Source organism: Plectropomus leopardus, chromosome 13 (assembly GCF_008729295.1).
Source record: "Plectropomus leopardus isolate mb chromosome 13, YSFRI_Pleo_2.0, whole genome shotgun sequence".
Taxonomy (NCBI): domain Eukaryota; kingdom Metazoa; phylum Chordata; class Actinopteri; order Perciformes; family Serranidae; genus Plectropomus; species Plectropomus leopardus.
Genome location: NC_056475.1, coordinates 23,287,295 through 23,305,793, shown reverse-complemented (window position 1 = coordinate 23,305,793; position 18,499 = coordinate 23,287,295). Strand labels below are relative to the sequence as shown.

Sequence of the window (18,499 nt, the reverse complement as noted above, 5' to 3'; positions counted from 1 at the left end):
TCAAAGCATTTGCAGCTCAATCTGTCCGGGACAAACTATCCACAATCTCCAGATAATTGCTCCAATCACTGCTAATAATGTTCACAGTCTGTACGCCATAATGAGTCTGTAATTAAACTTTATAATCAAAGAGCACTTTAAGGTCAAGACTGGCTTGGGAATTTATGAGTACCTATAATAACTCTAAAGTTTCAAGAACACCTTTTCAAGCTGCACCACAAGTGGTTAAGCGAAACAAGCTTCCTAACGTGGATGCGTGTGGGTGGAGTGGACAATCTGTCAGCATGTACTGAATGCTAAATCAATCTGAAAGATGCTGTAAGAAGGAACATGACCCAGCTGACTATGTGTAAATCAAAAAGGACACTACAGCCAAGATAATACTAATTTGAGAAGAAAACAGCATTACTTTTTTTTTTGGAAACAGCTACAAAATTCCCTGAATCCAGAAACTATACACAAAGGCCAAAAATGTGTCAAAGCAATAGGGAATAAGAAGTGTCAGCACAATTTTGCCTGGACTCACATAAGTAGAGAGGCATGGCTTTGCATCAAAAGGGGCTTAATCGTTCACTATCTAAACAGGGATGCACAGTTAATTGCAGATGCTTCCATGAACATGTACATTTTTAATATATTTTTAATTCCCCTGACTGTCCATATGTGGTTCACCTTCCATTACATGTGGACAATTACCCATGAATTTACATATGCAACTATACCATACAACACAAGAAAAAAGCAAAGCAAACCAACAGTTCTGGTCTCTATCACTATAATTTCAACATTTTATGGCTAATTTAAAAATTCATGACAACTGTTAAAATGTTGTTAAGGCATAATTATGGGCATGACCGCTTTGAGTGACAGGTGGGTGCCATTTATTGACAAGTCACTACCACAGCAATAACTCTGGTTAGGTAAAGTAATCATGTTGTGCCCCCATGTTCACAGAGTAACGCCTTAGCCAAAGCTGAAAGTTGATTTAAAGTTAATTGTGACATTTTGGTTTCCTCGAGAGATTTTACTCAGAGTTTGGTTGTATTAAAAGATCATTAAAAGGTCAGATGTTCAGTTTTTAAAGTAAGTATATTTACCTCCTAATGGCTTTAATCCTGTTTTTCGCTGACTAAAATTAGCAAAATTATCACAGTAAACCATAGTTTTAAATGCATCGTACCAACCAAGTTAGCAGCTAGCGTCAGTGTCTGCTCCCCACTCTCGTCCATATTTGAGCCACTCTCTGGCTCAAATATGCCAAGATGCCAATAGTCAAAATGGATTAATTCAAGGCTTGAAAATGGATGATGTCACAGTGGCTACATCCATTATTTTAGATTGTCTATGGTAAAATCATGGATCTGGCAGTGAGTAAGATATTGTTGACTTAGCCCACTTTTAGGGTCCGTATTCAGAACGATCTGCTTGGATAGGATTTTTTTGGCACCTCTACTATAGACTTGATGCAGACTTTTTTTTCCAATCCAATCTTTACAACTGCAATAACAGATATTTTGGCTAAGGTAAGCAGTAAGATTATTAATTCACTTCAATCAAATTTTTGCGATGCAGCAGTTTGTTTTTTTTTGCTTCATCTTTGTGAGACATGATGAAATCCACTGACTGGTCAGCTGCGTGGTGAAACTCTGCCCACTTCATCACAGTTCAGCTTTGAGTGGGTTAGCGTTTGAGTGTGATGAGCACAGACATGACAGTCTCACCTGACTGAACTCCTCACTTGATGCTCTGCCAGCCAGACTGCCTGTGCCTCCCCTCTGGCCCTTCTATGAAAATAAACGATCCCCGTGTGGCTCTTGCATTTCGTACAATATGGCCACAAGTCAGCAGGAACTTAATGTCCATTCCAAAAGGACAGGTAAATTAAAAGCTGCACCACAATGCTCTAAAGTTTATCATTTTTCTAGCACTGAAGCGCAAGTGTGACACAGTATAATGGACATCGAAACCATGACTCTTATTCCAAAACACTGGCAGATGCTGCACTCTGGGATTCAATCATTTGTGGTTTTGAGAAAACAATTAAGCAAACTAATTTAAAATGTTTTATGAAAAAAATATCATATTGTTTCCCATCACTGTGATCAATGACTATCTAGCCAAGCATTTAGAGAGCATATTAATCATTCAGTTATAATGTCAAGTCATTTCAGTAATTCTCTGCCTTTCATTGAAACACACGAGAATAAAACGGCAACAAACAATACATATTCATCACATAGCCCAAACAATATGTGCTGCTTCTTTAAGAGTGTGCAGTTATCTATACATTGTGTGGATTTGCAATTAAACTGTAGTTGCACAATCATACATTTGGCTGAGAACAGCATTGTAGTTTTAACATTTCTGCTGGCATTATCAGCCCCGACTGAGTCCAATTAACACATAAATCACAGTGTGATATAGCTGCTGAGACCCTCGAGTATAATCCCATAGTTTTATGTATTTTTAAACATAAAAAAATGTCTTCCTTGTCGGATGATGTTCAAAGTCAAAGTAAATGAAAAAATCCTCCAGCGCAAACCCAGCTCTTATTCAGTTCGCAGTCAGCTGTCAAATCAACTGCTCCTGTTAGATGAATTGTTTAATTGATCGGACAAATTAATGCAGGTTGGTAATGATGTGGGTTTCAAAGAATGTAAACTAATGGGCCATTTACCTCAGAGACTAGAAAAATCCTCTCCTAGCAGCAGCGCAGGGGGATTCAGCAGAAGGATTTGACAGCCACACGAGACATGTGAAGCATCTACTTGCAAATATCTGCTAAACAGACCTCTCAAAGCTTTCATTTTACCTGTAGCTGCACAATCTGTGTGGGATTTTATCCGGTCACACTGGCTTCAACTACAGTCTTACACTAGAAATAGTTCTGAAGATGAGGTGGCTTTGAGTAAAATCTTAAGCTATTTTGGGCACAGTCATCAACAAAAATAAATAAATAAATCAATAGAACCAAGGAACGGAGGCAGATAAGTCAACATGTGAAGGTCGAAACATAAAAGATGTGATTTAATTTTAATATTTTGATGGATTGATTTTTTTCCATTTTGCCTGGATGAGATTGACAAAGAGTGACAGGGAACATGGGAAGAGAGAAAAGCGATATGACGTGCTAAAGGTCCCTGACTGGAATTGAACAGGCTTTGCTGCAGTTGAGGTTGCTGGCTCGACATTACGCCTTCAAGAGGTGATTACTAAAGACAGCAGTCACACATATTAAGTGCTTAGTACCAAACCTCTGTAAAATGAGGGATGGCATTTATTTCAAGGACTTTTTGTGGAATGACAGTAAAACCCAGTGACGTTTTACCGAGCGGAAGATTATTCCATGGTCCGCACTGGCAGTGAACCTTCCTTGCTAGCATGAAATCTGCACCATGAGCAGTTCACGGGTCTATATATAGATTAGGGCGGGTTCAAAACAGGAGAGCACATTGTGAAAACAAATTGTATTTCTTAAACATCTTGTATGTCAAATACTGTAGCAGCAAGTTTAAAATGTCTCTAAAGCCAAAAGGACAGAGGCACCACTCAAAGGGCCTATAAAGAGTGACTTCTCCCTGACCACAGAGTAGCCTATAATTGGGGGCCCAATATCAGCCTGCCTGAAAACACAGCTTACAATATACACGTTTCAAAATAGTCCACAGTCTGGTGGGGCAGAGCCACACTGGGCGGAGTAAGGTGGAGTCTCAAGGTTTAAATATGCCTCACTTAATAGTGTGTGCACACAATCTGCTGTGAAGACATGCAAGCGCTGTCCACAGCCACTTAAATACACTTAATGCACTCTTGTCCTTGCACTTTCATTGTGAGAGATATCTTAGCCCTCAAAAAGGCATGTTGACATGCTGATGAAGGTCCTCTTTGTGCTTTTGTACAATGTTAAGTGTTGAAAGTAAATACTTTGCATACACAATGCATACATTTAATGACTCGGTTTTGATTCATGCTGTAGCACCAGCACCAAGACTTACTGATAGCATAACCCTCTTTCTATGAAAATTAGTGCATATATGCAGGCTTTTTTCAAAGTAGAGAAACCCCACTAAAATAAGCGATAGACTCCTTTTCCACTACCGGTAGATGAGTATGCATTTCTTCTTTTTTGTACTGGTGTGTCACATTCACTGTCCAAATTGTGCAAGAAAACAGTGTTAGTGAGCGGTAGAAAGCAGCATGGAGGCCAGTAAAAATGCTACTGTGGTTATCTCTTGAATCAATTACCATTACCATTTCAATCTCTCTTAAACTCAAACTTGGTGCAGACTTGGAACAATGAGCAGGTGATGACACAGATGGAATTGTACTGTTGCATCATAACAATCAAGCTGGAAAAGGGGAAAGAATTTGTGATTCCAGCCGGGTGCCATATTTCCACCAGTGCCTATCGGAGCCCATTACCCGAAGATGAATGCTAATTGTAACCTTTCCCACTTATGATAGAAAACAGGTGTTACTGGGGGTTTTTCCATTGGGAAAGGAGCTATACAGTACCTGAGTCACTGTAAACACACAGCGAAACCAAATTTTTAAAAAGTAGAATATGAAATAAACAGCCATTAAGTCAAAAAAGATGGTCAAACAAGATGTAATATCCTGAGATGGAATATAATCGAGTACACCAAACAGAAATATACAGCATATGGCAGGTCTAAGAGTATTTATATAGACAATTTTAATTATCTAGCAAGTATAAACATTTGCTGTGTTGCGACACACACACTACAGGGTATTTGAATAAGTGAAAACCCTACAGAACCACAAACGCAACACTTCGCCAAAAGGTCCTTGACAATCAGAAATGTTTACAAGTGAGAAATACATTTTTGCATGTATGGTCTCACATCTGTGTAACTTTGTGCTGCCTCATTTCTAAAGAGCAATGAGGCGCGTAGTCAGCATATATCTGCAGGCTGAAATTTTCAAATGTTCACGGACAAGATTGAGATGTACAAAGGAATTTCAGCTCACTGGTCCATTAAATTCTGTACCAACATATTTCCGGCCAACCTATTACAGATCCTGTGACACAGTGTTAGCAGGGAGGCTAAAACAACTGGAAGGTTGCTTTTGTGATCTACAGACTGTCTGGATAAATCTGGGTGGGGAAGCAAAAACCTTTGCTCTCCCCTCGGTTGCAACAACCACTAAGGTGCCCTTGAGCAAGGCCCTTAACCCCCCAACTGCTCCACTGGAACTGCTCAGTTGCCAGCAGATAAGACTGTGGTTGTACTGGACAGCTTCCAGGTGTGTGTGTGTGTGTGTGTGTGTGTGTGTGTGTGTGTGTGTGTGTGTGTGTGTGTGTGTGTGTGTGTGTGTGTGTGTGTTCGTGTAAAACAGGATGCTCCAGCTAAACTACCCTGGTTAAATAAAGATTAAAACCATAATTACCAAGTCAATAATGCCAATACTGAAGCAGTCATCTTGTCATTTTATAAAGAGCTTACAAAGGTAAAAGCTATATGATAAATATGCATATTTTGTACATTTTGATGCAGTTCTCACCTGTTTCACTAAGGTTAGTGCATAGATTCCCCTCACTGTCATGCAGTAATGTTTAAAATAAACATTCCTGTAAAACTAGCAAAATTAAGCTCTTAAGCTCATAAGTAAAGCTGCACGATAACTGGAGACTGCATAAATCCAATTTTGTAAAAAGCCATCCAAGTAAGCCTCGTTAGCCTATAAAATTACCTTCCGGCTATAAGCTAGCCTAGCTTGCCATAAAAAATGTGTTGAGCTTTGTTTTCCAAGACTTTGGTTGTCACTCTGTCGGCCAAAGCCATGTCACAAAAGTCAAACAAGACACTTGTCCATTTCAGCAGAGCCCAGGAAAAGGGCTGAAAAGAGAGGATGGCGAGAGGCTGTGAGAGGCACTTCCATTCTACCCTCCCCCCCCTCCTGAACAGTAGCAGATGACAATAGCTTCTAAACCAGGGCACGCCAGACATCCTGACAAAGGCAGGCTCCTCCCAAGCTGCTGAGTCCCTGTTCCCAAATAAACATAGCCACAGGGAAAGGGCAAGAGTCGGGGATGTGGTGCTTGCCATGTCCAGACTAGCGGCAAAATGAGCCCTTCCGCACAGAGCAAAGCTTACTGCCAGCGAACCATAAAATGCATGCTGGACAAGGCGAATGTCCTGACACACTACGAGCATCAAACGCATTCTGCCTAATTAGGGCTGCAACATAAAATAATGGTGTCACAATAATTTGTTTAAAAAAAAAAGCTGAACAGGAAACAAATCCATCTCCATATAAATTGCCACAACGGTATAATGACAATGCCATTTAGCTCTTACTCACATGTAGGCAGGCGAAAGGGGTGAGGACCTGGATGTCTTAAGAACTGGCACTGGGAATTTCCAGCTGACAGGAGAACCGCTTTTCCATTTCAACGGCATGTTGTTGTCACCAGAATGGTGCTACAGCAATACCAACAGCAAAGACCATTTCCATGAAAAGGTTTCCAATGCAGTCTTCCATCCCACTCTGCCCACACCATTTAAGGGGGAGGGAGAGCAGCAGCAGCAGCAGCAGCTACAGAATACCCTGGTAGAGGCAGTGCAGGCTACAGTCAGGGTTGTGACTTTAGCGGCAGCACTGAGAAGCCAATAGATTGCATCCACCACGACTACTTGCCCTGCTGCATTCACAGTTGTCTCGTGGTAGGAGGGGGGAAAAGAAGCCCAGCCTTCCCATCACCCTTTCAGGGTTCGTGAGAAGCCCAGTAGCTGAGCAACAGTGCCACCTTGTTAAGGGAGCGGCGATTACAGTTCTGGACTTACTATTGGAAGAATCAAAAGGGAGATATAGGAGTAGGAGAAAGAGGAAAAACTGTTATGACATTTATGTGATTCAATTACTTCAACTAATTTTTTGCCATCATATGATTTAATGTGATTTCGTAGGATTTGTGTCAAATTTAATTTAATCCAGTACTAAAACAAAATCTACAAGATACAACTGGCAGTCTTTGTATATCCAATTAAGCCCAATTATTTCCAGTGTGTATAAGAGTGGGTTTTAAGTTTATCCATTATGTTTCAGAAAACAATAGGAGCACTATAGACATATTATATTTCTTGTGGATGTACTCGTGAAAAGCCACAGAATTAAAATTTGTATTATCTTTTCACCACATGTCTTGTCACCATGGCATTCCAAGTTTTAAGACTCTTAAGCCACACAGGCGAATTAACTGATAATTCTGAAAGCATGTTCACATGCTCACAAAGTCCCCTGCTTAAAATATAGGCCTTTTGCACATATCATTTTTTGGATACGGCTGTGTTTTTTTTTTTTCTTTGGCTAAACACAACAGATAGTGGGATAAATGAGCATTATTCTGGAGTATTCATGAATGAAGCCAGCCATATTCAGTCCTATAGTGCAATCAATGTAAAGCAATAAAGGTGGACCCACTCAGCTCAACAAACACCTAGTAAAGTTAATGACTGTCGCAAACTGCTTGAAAGTGTCAATACCAATTTCACAAACTTCTAAGTTTTAAGCATACACTCTTTATCCTGATATTGCATCTGACTAGGCTGAACTACATTGGCTGGCCCAGCTGGCTTGAATGGCAACTTGGTGCAAATCCAACGGCTCACAATCCGCTATCACTGTATATCTGGTTCAGTTAGGCTTACTGAATTGCAATGGTTGTTTATAGTAAATTCCTGGTAGAAATCCCCTGCATTACACACATAAAATAAATGGAGTTGCACTAATTCTGCCTCAATTTTTTTAGCCACCTAAAATATGGGCGCTTAGAAAAGTCAGTAGAATTTAAAGTAGGGGTCGACCGATATTGTTTTTTAAAGGACCGATACCATCACCAATTAGTAGTTAATGAGACGAACAACCAATGTATGAAAGTGATATGCTTTTACAATAAAAATGTCACTATTAACTATGTCACTAACTGTCACTATTAACAACTTGGAATATAACAAACTCAAATTTTTAATCAAGACTTTCAACATCATACACAGCAAGTACCAGCTTTTTTTTTAATAAAGTCAAGTAAGTAATAAAAAAAATAATAATTAATTAAAAAAAAAAAAAAAGCTCCCTGATGCATTACGAAGTAGAAATACCTCCCATGCTGACACTTTCTTTGCACTGATAATGCCAAATATCGGCCCTGATTATCTGTCGAACCCGTATTTTAAGTATATTTAGAATATTTTCACTACTTAACCTTGAGGAGAGTAATTCTCACTAAAGATGGTGGTTGCTGGTGCACCACTGCCAGTGTGTAAGTTAAGCATTAAGAATATTCCAAACACAGCCAACACTTAAGCTACGTTTTTATGCAGCCCCCATCTACAGCAGAACATTGCAGTTTCCCTGTCAATTTGGTTCCCAAAACATGCTGGCAAAGTTCATAAAACAATCACAGCTGAAACGTCAGATAGGTCAGACAACCCTGTTCAGCTGTGTACCTTTAAACGTTACAGTTATGGCTGAAAATAGCATGAGAAATAAAGAAAATTGCAGATTTCACATATCGCCTTAAATTAAATACAGTTTCTAATTGCTGTTTTAAGCATAACCCCACCATGATTTGGTTTTAAGTTAGTTATCAACACCTTTGGGATGAGAAACTTTTTTTTTTTATAAATAATGTAACAGCTCCAGAGCAAGACACAAACACAATATGTTGCAGCCCATGCTTGGGCTGCTGGAAAAGAACACATTGTCCAGAGGATTAGTATTACTATTTCAAATTTTAACAATCATTCAAACCATGTTTAATTACCACACTTCTAAAATCTCACCGTAAATTCTGTTCTGCATTAGATTAAGTTAGCTAACAGTCTTCCTTGTTTACAGAGTTAGTTTACAGCAGGCAAACCCAGTGATGCTGCTTTTCCCTTGTTGTCATCTACAGTGACACTTCTGCAAGCATTTCACAGACAGCTTATGCACCAATATTGAACAAAACCTCATGAAATTATTTCAGTGCGTGTATCTCCAAACCCCTCTTTGACTGCACTGACCTTCACAACATTCAAATCTCACCTCAAGACCCACCTTTTTAAATCTACTTTCAATGTTTGAATGTTCTGCACATTTCTTGCTTGTCTGTCTTGCTTGTACTGATTTTGTTTTAATCTATTCTGTATGATTTTACTAACTCTAACTGACTGTTGTTGTTTCTTTTCAGTGTCTTTGAGTATTGTGAAAAGCGCCTTTAAAAATAAAATGTATCATTATTATTATTATCAGAACTTTGTTTTAACATTTTCAGCACATTTTAACAATACAGCAAGATACTGATGACCATAGCCATTTTGGTCACTATAACTGTGACACAAAGTTTTCATACCATTTCATCTCTACTGTTGCCTTGAATGGACAACTCACACACTGCTGTTGAGTTTTTCAAATGTAATTTTTGGTCCTTTGAACACCACAAGAGAAAGCAGACATCTCTACGGTTGATATCTCCAACACTAAGCAACTCACACCAAAACAATCTAGACTGATAAATAGCTCTATAGGAAGGAGGGAAAAATAAGTATTTTTGATTCGGGGGTTAACTGTCCCTTTAACCCCTTGACCACCAGGATATCTAAGCAATGCTCCACATAGACCCCTTGTGTAAATTTCTGAGTTAAACAATTAAAGAGGGTTTAATAGATAAGAGGGAACAACACTACCTAATGTGGGAACCAGGAAAGGAAAAAAATAAATAAATCATATCTTGCTGAAAACAGAAGTTGTTATGCCTATCGTCTCGCCCCACTTTTATGAAATCAATTAGATTTGTTGGATTATTGCACCAAGAGATTAAGAAACAGCAACTGCTGATGTAATTCATAATTCTATGAAATATTCAAAGTCATCTAAGGTAAAAGGAAAGCTTTAAACTATATGAAAGCCCATAGCAACCGGTTTCTAAGAGATTAATTTCAGTTTAACAACATTAATCAAAGGAACAAAGCAGATGCCCTTTTTTTGGCTAGTGACACACAGACAAAACACATTAGTATGAGTATCACGCCAACAAAAACAGGATTCACAGCGACTATCAGCATTTACGAGCACATGTGCCAAAAAAAAGGTACAAAACACTGCATTAATAAACAACAGTGATCCACAGTAGTTCGAAGTAAAAGTCATCTTATTCCATGTTATTCTGTCCCCAAGTTAAAGTCACTATCAGACTGCCCAGCTATTACAGAAAAGGAGGTGCGGCGGTGAGGGCACAAGTTGCTTTCACCTGCAGCTCCATCCTAATAACAACCTTGTCATCACACCTTCAGGTTTCCTCCATTCCCCCTACCAGCTTACTCTGCTAATGGCAGAATGACCTTGCCTCTACTGCAAGGGCAGCAGTCATTTTCTCCCTTCTGTCAAAGGCTGAAAGCACAGTGCTGCACCTTTTATCCTCAGTTCAACTATATTGCTCTCCTCCCAAAATCACACTCCCCGTGTAAAGACGCCTAATACAAATTATCCTTGTAGTAACACTGCGGTAATCCCACACATTTCCAGTGTAAAGATGTTCACTTTTAAAGAAATGTAGGAATCCCAAGGAAAACTGATAGTGCTTTATGTTTCTTTCATTCATTTAAACCAGCCAACAGTTTATTCTAGTATTTGTTATTGATGTTCCAAAACATCGAGTTGGTGTAGTGTCTCATCCACCTCCACACAGGCACAATGCTGTTCACGAGTAAAGGAGAATCTTTTGCCAACAGATTGCATCAAACACACAGAAACTATCAGGCAAGTTCTTTTTCTCGAGTATCTCAACATCCAAGTATCATTCCAAGATGAGTCTCTATGCAATCTGGTACTACCCACAGTATAGTATGCAATAAATAAAACACACATAATCAGTAAAATCTGGTAAATATGTCATCAGATCTTTTATCTACACTCATTTTGTCAATGCAGGCTATGCTTCAAATGGCTGACATATTCCTTCCTTGCTAGATTTCCGTTAAAAAAATGCACCATTTAAATGTTACAACTGACATGTAAAATAATTACTAAAAAAACAAACCAGCCACTGTTAACTGGAGAGAGCTAGGTCCCACAAACACAGCCAAGTCCCAGGAATAAGGAAGAAGCACAGAAGAGTTTTTCAGTTATCCATTATAAGACCAAAGTATATTTCTTCCTGACCCTCATGTGTTTGGGTGTGCCCAATCATAGCTGACAAGGAGTAAAAGGAGTTTTTGTTGATCCTAATGTGAGAAAACCATGCTAATTATAGACCCACGGTTTCATGATTAAATCACAGTTTCCCTATCTTCTCCATTTATCCTAATCTCAGCTCTTCTGCAGCGTTCTCACTGTCAAACTAATATTCATTTTGTAGCAAACTCAAGAAAAACTTCAACTCAGCCCATCTGTCATTTTTCTTGTACTAGAGAGATATGTTTGTGCTATTGCTTACAACTTTGCTTTATTTGCTGATATTCTAGTGGAAGTTTACAATAAAATGCACAATCCAAAACACTGCCATGCAAACTAAACTCCTAAATCAGGACAGCTCGTAAAAGGATTTTTTTGTTTACCTGGAAATGACATTGGACCCAGTCAAAAAAACGTATTTCAGAGTTTGCACACCAAAAGACAGCTGTGACAATACTGTTTGAGTGACAGAGTAACTGCAGAAAAATAGTAATAAATGTGACAGTATTGTGCACAGCCATTCAGGTGTGGAAAACTTCCACAGGTGAATAAACACTGCAATTTCTTTCAAGCCATTGGAGGACACTCTGGTAAGACTCTTAGCAGTGCCTCTCAACCCAGGTCATAGAGGGCTGCAGCCCTATGCTTATTCTTTCTTACAATCTAATCAGGGATTACTTGATTAACACCTGCAATTCCAGGCAGAAGCCATTTGTTAGCTGAACTAGGGATTGATGACTGCTGTTCCATCCACAACTCAGGAATGGTCAGCCATAGACCCTGAGTCAAAATGTGTTTTTTTCTGAGTTCGGGAGCAAAAAAAGTGGAATGTGTTCAATTAAAGTGAATTAATGCACATATTATCCTTTGCTAGTGACATAATAGATTATGAGACATTGCAAATTACCTGTCATGTAGTCCGATGGGCATCGTCTCCCCTCTGTGTACAGGGTGCTCCATACCCTCGCCAAAACCACACCTAAAAAAATTAACATGGTACTATCAGTATTTGATTTAAGAGTCTTTTTCTTCAAAAAAACAAAAATAAAGCAAAATAACACACTCAGCCTTACTCATGAAAAACAAGATAAAGATGTCAGTTGTCTACAGGTTTTACGTAAGTACTTGCAAGTCAGTTTTGCATGTGCAATTTCAACAGAACTTCCTGTTTTAATGTTTTATAGTACACTATTTTAGATACAGTTTATTGCCTAATGGGGGCAACATGTCAGTGTTGTGACAGAGAAACCATTTCTATACAATTGCTCATGCATGTAATACTCAAAATGTAGTACCCAATCTCTAAAACATACATGGAAAATGAATCCGACGTCTTTACTGATTCCCGAAGGGTAATTCAGTTTACAGTAACACAGTACAGTACAGTACAGTTTTAACCCTGCCTCCTTACAACAATCCTGACAATTAGGAACAAAAACAAACAAATGAAAGACATTCACTGCAGCATACAGACAATCACCTTCACCTGTCAGTGCCAAGAGATCAGCAGAATAATAAATACTGTATGACAGATCACAAGCAACACTGTCTTACAGTGGCACACATGTTTAAAAATGTAAATACACACATGTATGCTTACTTTCTGCAACTGAGATGTACAATTAATTAAACGTCTGCATAATTCTGTGCTTTCAAGTTTATCCGCCAATCAAATATTCGTATGCTTGACAGACTTCACAAGCATGTAGTCTTACTGATTATGAAAGAGGGGTAATTTATAGTGTAAACACGTTTGCATTATGTTCATTTTGGATGTAAAATGTCCTACAGAAGTTGATGTCAATGTGTGTGGGCGCTTCTTGACACACATCCCATGCAAAAATGTGACAGTTGCATCATATTTCTAACTTGTTGCTTTACACAGAACGAGGCTAATTAAAGCTAAAAATAACTGCCGTGTGTTACTGTACTTGACACAATTATCTTCATCGTATTTTAAGATTCAGCTAACGTGATGTACAAATTAAAGTGCGTATTAAGACGTCTCGTCTCGATTAGTATCTGGAAACGTTGAAGTGAACCTGTATACAATAAACTTTCCTCACTGCTTGGTTTCTGTTGTTACAACCACATTAAAGTGACATGATTTTAATGACACAAAACTTATTTAGTTGACAGTTTTCCTCTGTAAAGTGTTGCACGCTAAGCTCTCAGACACACACGAAGTCGGGAGATGTTAGTCCTTTAAAGCTAAGTGTGATACACGTAGAGACAAACTTAGTCCACGGCAAGGTAACGTTAGCTAACTTGCGTGCTAGCAAAGGCTTTAAGCTATAGTGGTCCAAAATGTTCGTGTACTTTTAGCCAGCCAACATAATTATATTGTCACACGGGGCACCGCTGTCAGCTCGGAGCTTTGCTAATTTTCTAGCCATGTTGCTTCAACACAGTCCTTACATCTCCAGTGCGGCTAATGCTAACTAGCCATGCTAACAACGTTGACGTCTGCTAGCTTGGAAAAACGTTAACTTTAGGTCCGGACAGTCGACTATGTGGCTGTTAAGTTAATTACAGTAAAATATCGACTGCTAATTATGTTATCTTAACTAAAGTCCGCGTAAAACACCGGGGTCTTAACACGAGTTAGTTGGGTTAGTTATTAGTTAGTCTGGTTGGTTGGTTTGCCACCACCAACATATGACTGTGACTACCTGTCAACATGGCATTTGTTGAGCCTAAAACAATACAAATGACATTTTAATCAACATTTTTATCTTAAATACACTCTGTAAACTTTTAAATGACAGATTCCATACCTTTAAAAACGAGATAACGTTAACTAGCGTCCTTGTTTTCCTTCCAAGCCCTCAAATCTACTTATACCACGGGAGCCTCCTTCTTTGTTTTATCCAATAGAGTCGTCGTTTACTCGGAGAGCTGCAACATCCAAACTTTCCATTGGCTGAAGAGTATGGCAATCTTTTCTCATTGGCTCAAAACTTCCGTTACTAAATAAAGTGTTTCTAAAGAGGAGTCGTCTTTCGGTGAAGCGTTTGTACCCTCAAACAAATGTCTGTGTTGCTTTGCTCTAAAACGATTAATGAGTCCTCATAAGATCCAGTTTAAGGTACAAGGAAAATTACAGACTGCCTGCCTGTTAAAAGTATAAACTTACTCTCATTTAGAAATGGGTGTAACAAAGACTGTATATGATGCAAAGCTGGACTCCAATCTGAATGTGGTTGCTGGCCACATTGCAGTAAACACACATTGCTAATAATGTACACTGCAATAAACAAATGAATGTGTTATATATTTCTGTTTGCATAATAACCCCATTCCCCTACTCTTGCTATTATCACATCAAGTGCTCCCACTTTAAAGTCTTTATCTCTTCCTCTCAAGGGGAGACACTACACTTGAAGAGGGTGAACTTTTAACTATTTATATCATCATGAAGCTTCCCAAGTTGATGGTTTGCAATTAAATTATTTTTTATTATTTATTAAGTTTGTTGAAATTTTACTCTTAAATATGTAAAAGAGCAATATCCAATTAAATGTGTACCAAATTGTATATATTTCCAGTACATAAATCTGAAATTTTAAAAACCCATGATCAAAATTCTTGTTTTTTTTTATTTATTTATTTATTTTGCTGACATATTAAAAGTCAAAGGTTTTACAGAGGGGATAGCTCCTCTTATCACTCCATAAACCAGAAAATACTGTCAACAGCCGTGAAGAAATATATTCTTTATTGTGTTTTTAGAAATGAACTGTTATAAGCTATAGATTAGATGATGAAAAAAAACCTTCAAAAAACTAATAGATATCACTATGAAACTTCCCCAGTTCATTACTTTCATTAAAGCAGTTACATTTTTGCAATAAAAGTTTTTTGAAATTGTATGTTTAATTATGCAAACAGAACATTATGTAATTAAATATGCACTGTTTGCATACATTTTAAGAACATAAATCTGAAAATATACTGCATTTTTGTGTGCATTGCTTATTATTTCTTTCCACAAGTCTGAGAGAGGACATGTTATGGAAGCAAAATAGCTAAAAATCCCAAATACAGTATATCCTCCTGAGCACCACACTACTCTCATCTTCCCCAACAAAGAAAAATAGCACAAAAGAAAATAATAATTTAAAAGAGGCTTAACCGCTCCATAGAGCCTTAAAGTCACCCCTTTTATGTAACATTGTCATTTCATACATTGTTCATTTAAAAACAGTTATACGCTGTACAGCGCAAATTCAAGGGCTATTTGTCAGATATCTTGCCTTGAGGAGCGCTATCATATTGGACACATTCCCCAAAGTGACTAAACTGTTTTAATGCAACTACAGTCTACAGTGTGACCCAAACAAGTTAATGTATGCATTCATTAAAATTCATGAGGCTCTTTCAGTAATCACTCCTCTACCACCACCACCTTTTTGTCCTCTCCAATCATCAATTAAATTGCAGGCTCATTATTAATCAACTGATGCATTGATCTGGAACAAAGAGTGCTTTGGAGCAGACTTCAAATTCAATGGCAATTCTGCTGAACTGTTGGCAACTCCACAGTTTTATGTGCCTGCCTACGTTATGTGTGAATGAATGGGACCTGCAGCTGCTAATTTATGTGCATGTTTTACCAACCAATTCTCACCTCGTGACTTGCACTGGGTGTTAAGGAGGCATCCAACTGTTGTACAGTCCCATAATTATATTTTCTGGTATAATTACAGTTTAGAATCAAAGATTCCCACACACATTCATGAATCAGTTATTTCTACATCGTGTTTAATAAAAAAAGGTTTGATTATTATTGTGAATGACTCTGGGGTTACAAGTATAACATAGGAGCTGAAAGAAAAAGAATAAAGCTTTGTAGTGTTAAGTTGAAAGGGTTTAAAAGATGACAGGCCAAATGTGAAAGATATACGAAGCTTTAATGTAGCCTGCATGAAGATTTAGAGACTGGCAGGGAAGGAGGCTGTGTTTTAACTGTGAAATAAATACTGATACATGACCAGTTCAAGGACCAAGAAAAATGTACATATGGAGGGACCCTAACAGCAGTCATTCAGCAGGATTCTGAGGTTCAGAGTAGGGGTTAAAAGTGAATTAAGGAAGGTAAGATAATGAATAAATAGGCAAATAATCAATAGATACTGTATATAGATCAAGGAATTAGACAGCATGGCTGCTACCAGTTTTAGCACATCACAGACATATTTAGGTGTGTCAGCAGACAGGTAACAAGAAATAGCACTGCAGAAATATAAAAGACATGTTTGAGGTTGTTTAAAAACAGTGGGGTTTTTTGACATTAAAAAAATCAAACATAAGGGAATTGGTGGGTGGAGTGTATGGGGTCCCTGGCCCTCACCTGCAAAATGTCACTAAAATTAATATGTATCAACCAGATAGACATAAAAAGACAACACAGAGACAAAAACCCCTGCAAAAATGGGCAAAACAACCACAAAGAGACACAAAATGACCAAAAAAAGACACAATATTTCATCAAAGAGATACAAAATTATCACAGAGAGATCAAAACGACTATAGAGAAGATACAAAACAGCCATAAGGCAAAGTAAAATAATGACAAATGTCACCAAATGACCTCAAAGAGACAAAAAGCCACCTCACAGAGACACAAAACAACCATAAGGAGACACCAAACAACTAAATAGGACAGAAAAGGACCACAAGGGGAACCCAGTTGCTCACCCTGTACAGAGGCTATGTCCTTGCCACAGCGGCCACGAGTTTGACTCCAACCTGCAATGCTTTTCTGCATGTCATCCCCTCTCTCTCTCCCATTTCACACTGAAGCTGTCCTATCCAAATAAAGGAGAAAAGGTGAAAAAAAACTCCACAAAGAGACACAAACTGAGAGGTGGTGGGTCCCTTTGCATATCTGTGCCCAGGGACTCATTGTCTCATACTTTGTTTATTAAAGTTTATATTCAACCAGAAAAGGTCCTGGTCTGTAGCCTACACATGTTGACCACATTTCTTCATTGACCCAATGTCTGACCGTCTTTTAAAAATATTGATGTTCTGGATTTCTTAAGTTGTCAAGTATGTATTTGGCAACTGCCTCAAAAATACAGTATCAGTTAAGCTCTAGACTGCACTTATATCAGTTATTCGCTTCTCATCTTAAGGTGATTTTTGGGAGCCTTACCTGCAAAAGACTGAAAAAATGCACAAATAAAATTATAAAGGGTGATCTCACCTTGGAACTCCACCCCTTAAAAAGGAAAAATCTATTAAAAGATTATCCTAAAGATATTATAGGCATAATTAGGACCGGAGAGGTTACTCTCCCTATTTCTCCAAACTCATTTTGAAATGATAAATGATATTTATCCTCGAGTTTCTGAGACTTTCTGTGTGTTCTGTGAATCTGAGATTCAAAAATTAGAACTTTTTTTGCATGTAATTTTGTATTATGCTTTTTGGAATTGTTTCAAAATTGGACATCTGAAAAGGACCTTTAAGCACACAATTCAGAATATAATGATATCAAATTTGGTGTGCTAATGATGTCTAACAGCTCGATTATTATGACCAAACAATTTATCCACAAATGTAGAATCATTAATGCCAGACCACTTTTCCTTGTCTTCATGAATGAGTTGATAAAAAATAATAACTCTCAGGTCTTTTTCTGGTCATATTTTACCCATCTCTTGATTATTGCCTCTTTTTTCATGTTTTTAGATAGATAGATAGATAGATAGATAGATAGATAGATATACTTTATTGATCTCAAAACTGAGAAATTGGGATGTAGCAGCGCCATGCAGTAAGAACAGAGAATAAAGAGCACACATTATTAATAGAATATAAAGGAATGCGCTTAAAAAAAACCCTAAAAAAAAACTAAGAGACTGTACATATATACATATATACATGTGTAAAGTGCGGAACAGTATCTGAATAAATAAAAATAAAAATAAAGTCAGCAGTGTAGAGTGACATGGAGCTGAGACCGGAGCTTAAAGCGCAGACAGTGGTGAGTTATTGTACAGGTGGATGGCTTGTGGCAGGAAAGATTTCCTGTATCTGTCCTTTCGACAGCGAAGCTGTAAAAGAAATCAAACCGATTTGTTTCAAATGTTTGCTGGTGAAAGATGTCTCAATTCAGCACAAGAGATCTGATGTAGAGCCAGGTTTCAAAGGGTTAACAGCCCATCCCTGGTTTCTCCAGTCTCTTGTCCGCTGATATTGGATACTCCCAGTAGGGGGCAGTAATACGACAGAGTCATCCTACACTGTGAAAGTAACAGCGCAGCAGAAGAAGAAGCAGCGCCTCGGCCCCGCCCTTTGACTCACCTCGCTA

At 38.2% G+C, this 18,499-nt stretch overlaps 1 protein-coding gene across 1 annotated transcript in view; it reads right to left on the bottom strand.

The window, feature by feature from the left end:
* Nucleotides 1–14,038, bottom strand: part of klhl13 (kelch-like family member 13) — a 45,107-nt gene extending 31,069 nt beyond the window's left edge. The window contains exons 1-2 of the mRNA XM_042499660.1: nucleotides 13,956–14,038; nucleotides 12,086–12,157 (exon numbers count right to left, since the gene is read on the bottom strand). Coding sequence (XP_042355594.1) covers nucleotides 12,086–12,138 — 53 coding nt within the window. The 5' untranslated portion in view covers nucleotides 12,139–12,157; nucleotides 13,956–14,038. The remainder of the gene's footprint in view (nucleotides 1–12,085; nucleotides 12,158–13,955) is intronic.
* Nucleotides 14,039–18,499: the final 4,461 nt, after the last annotated feature.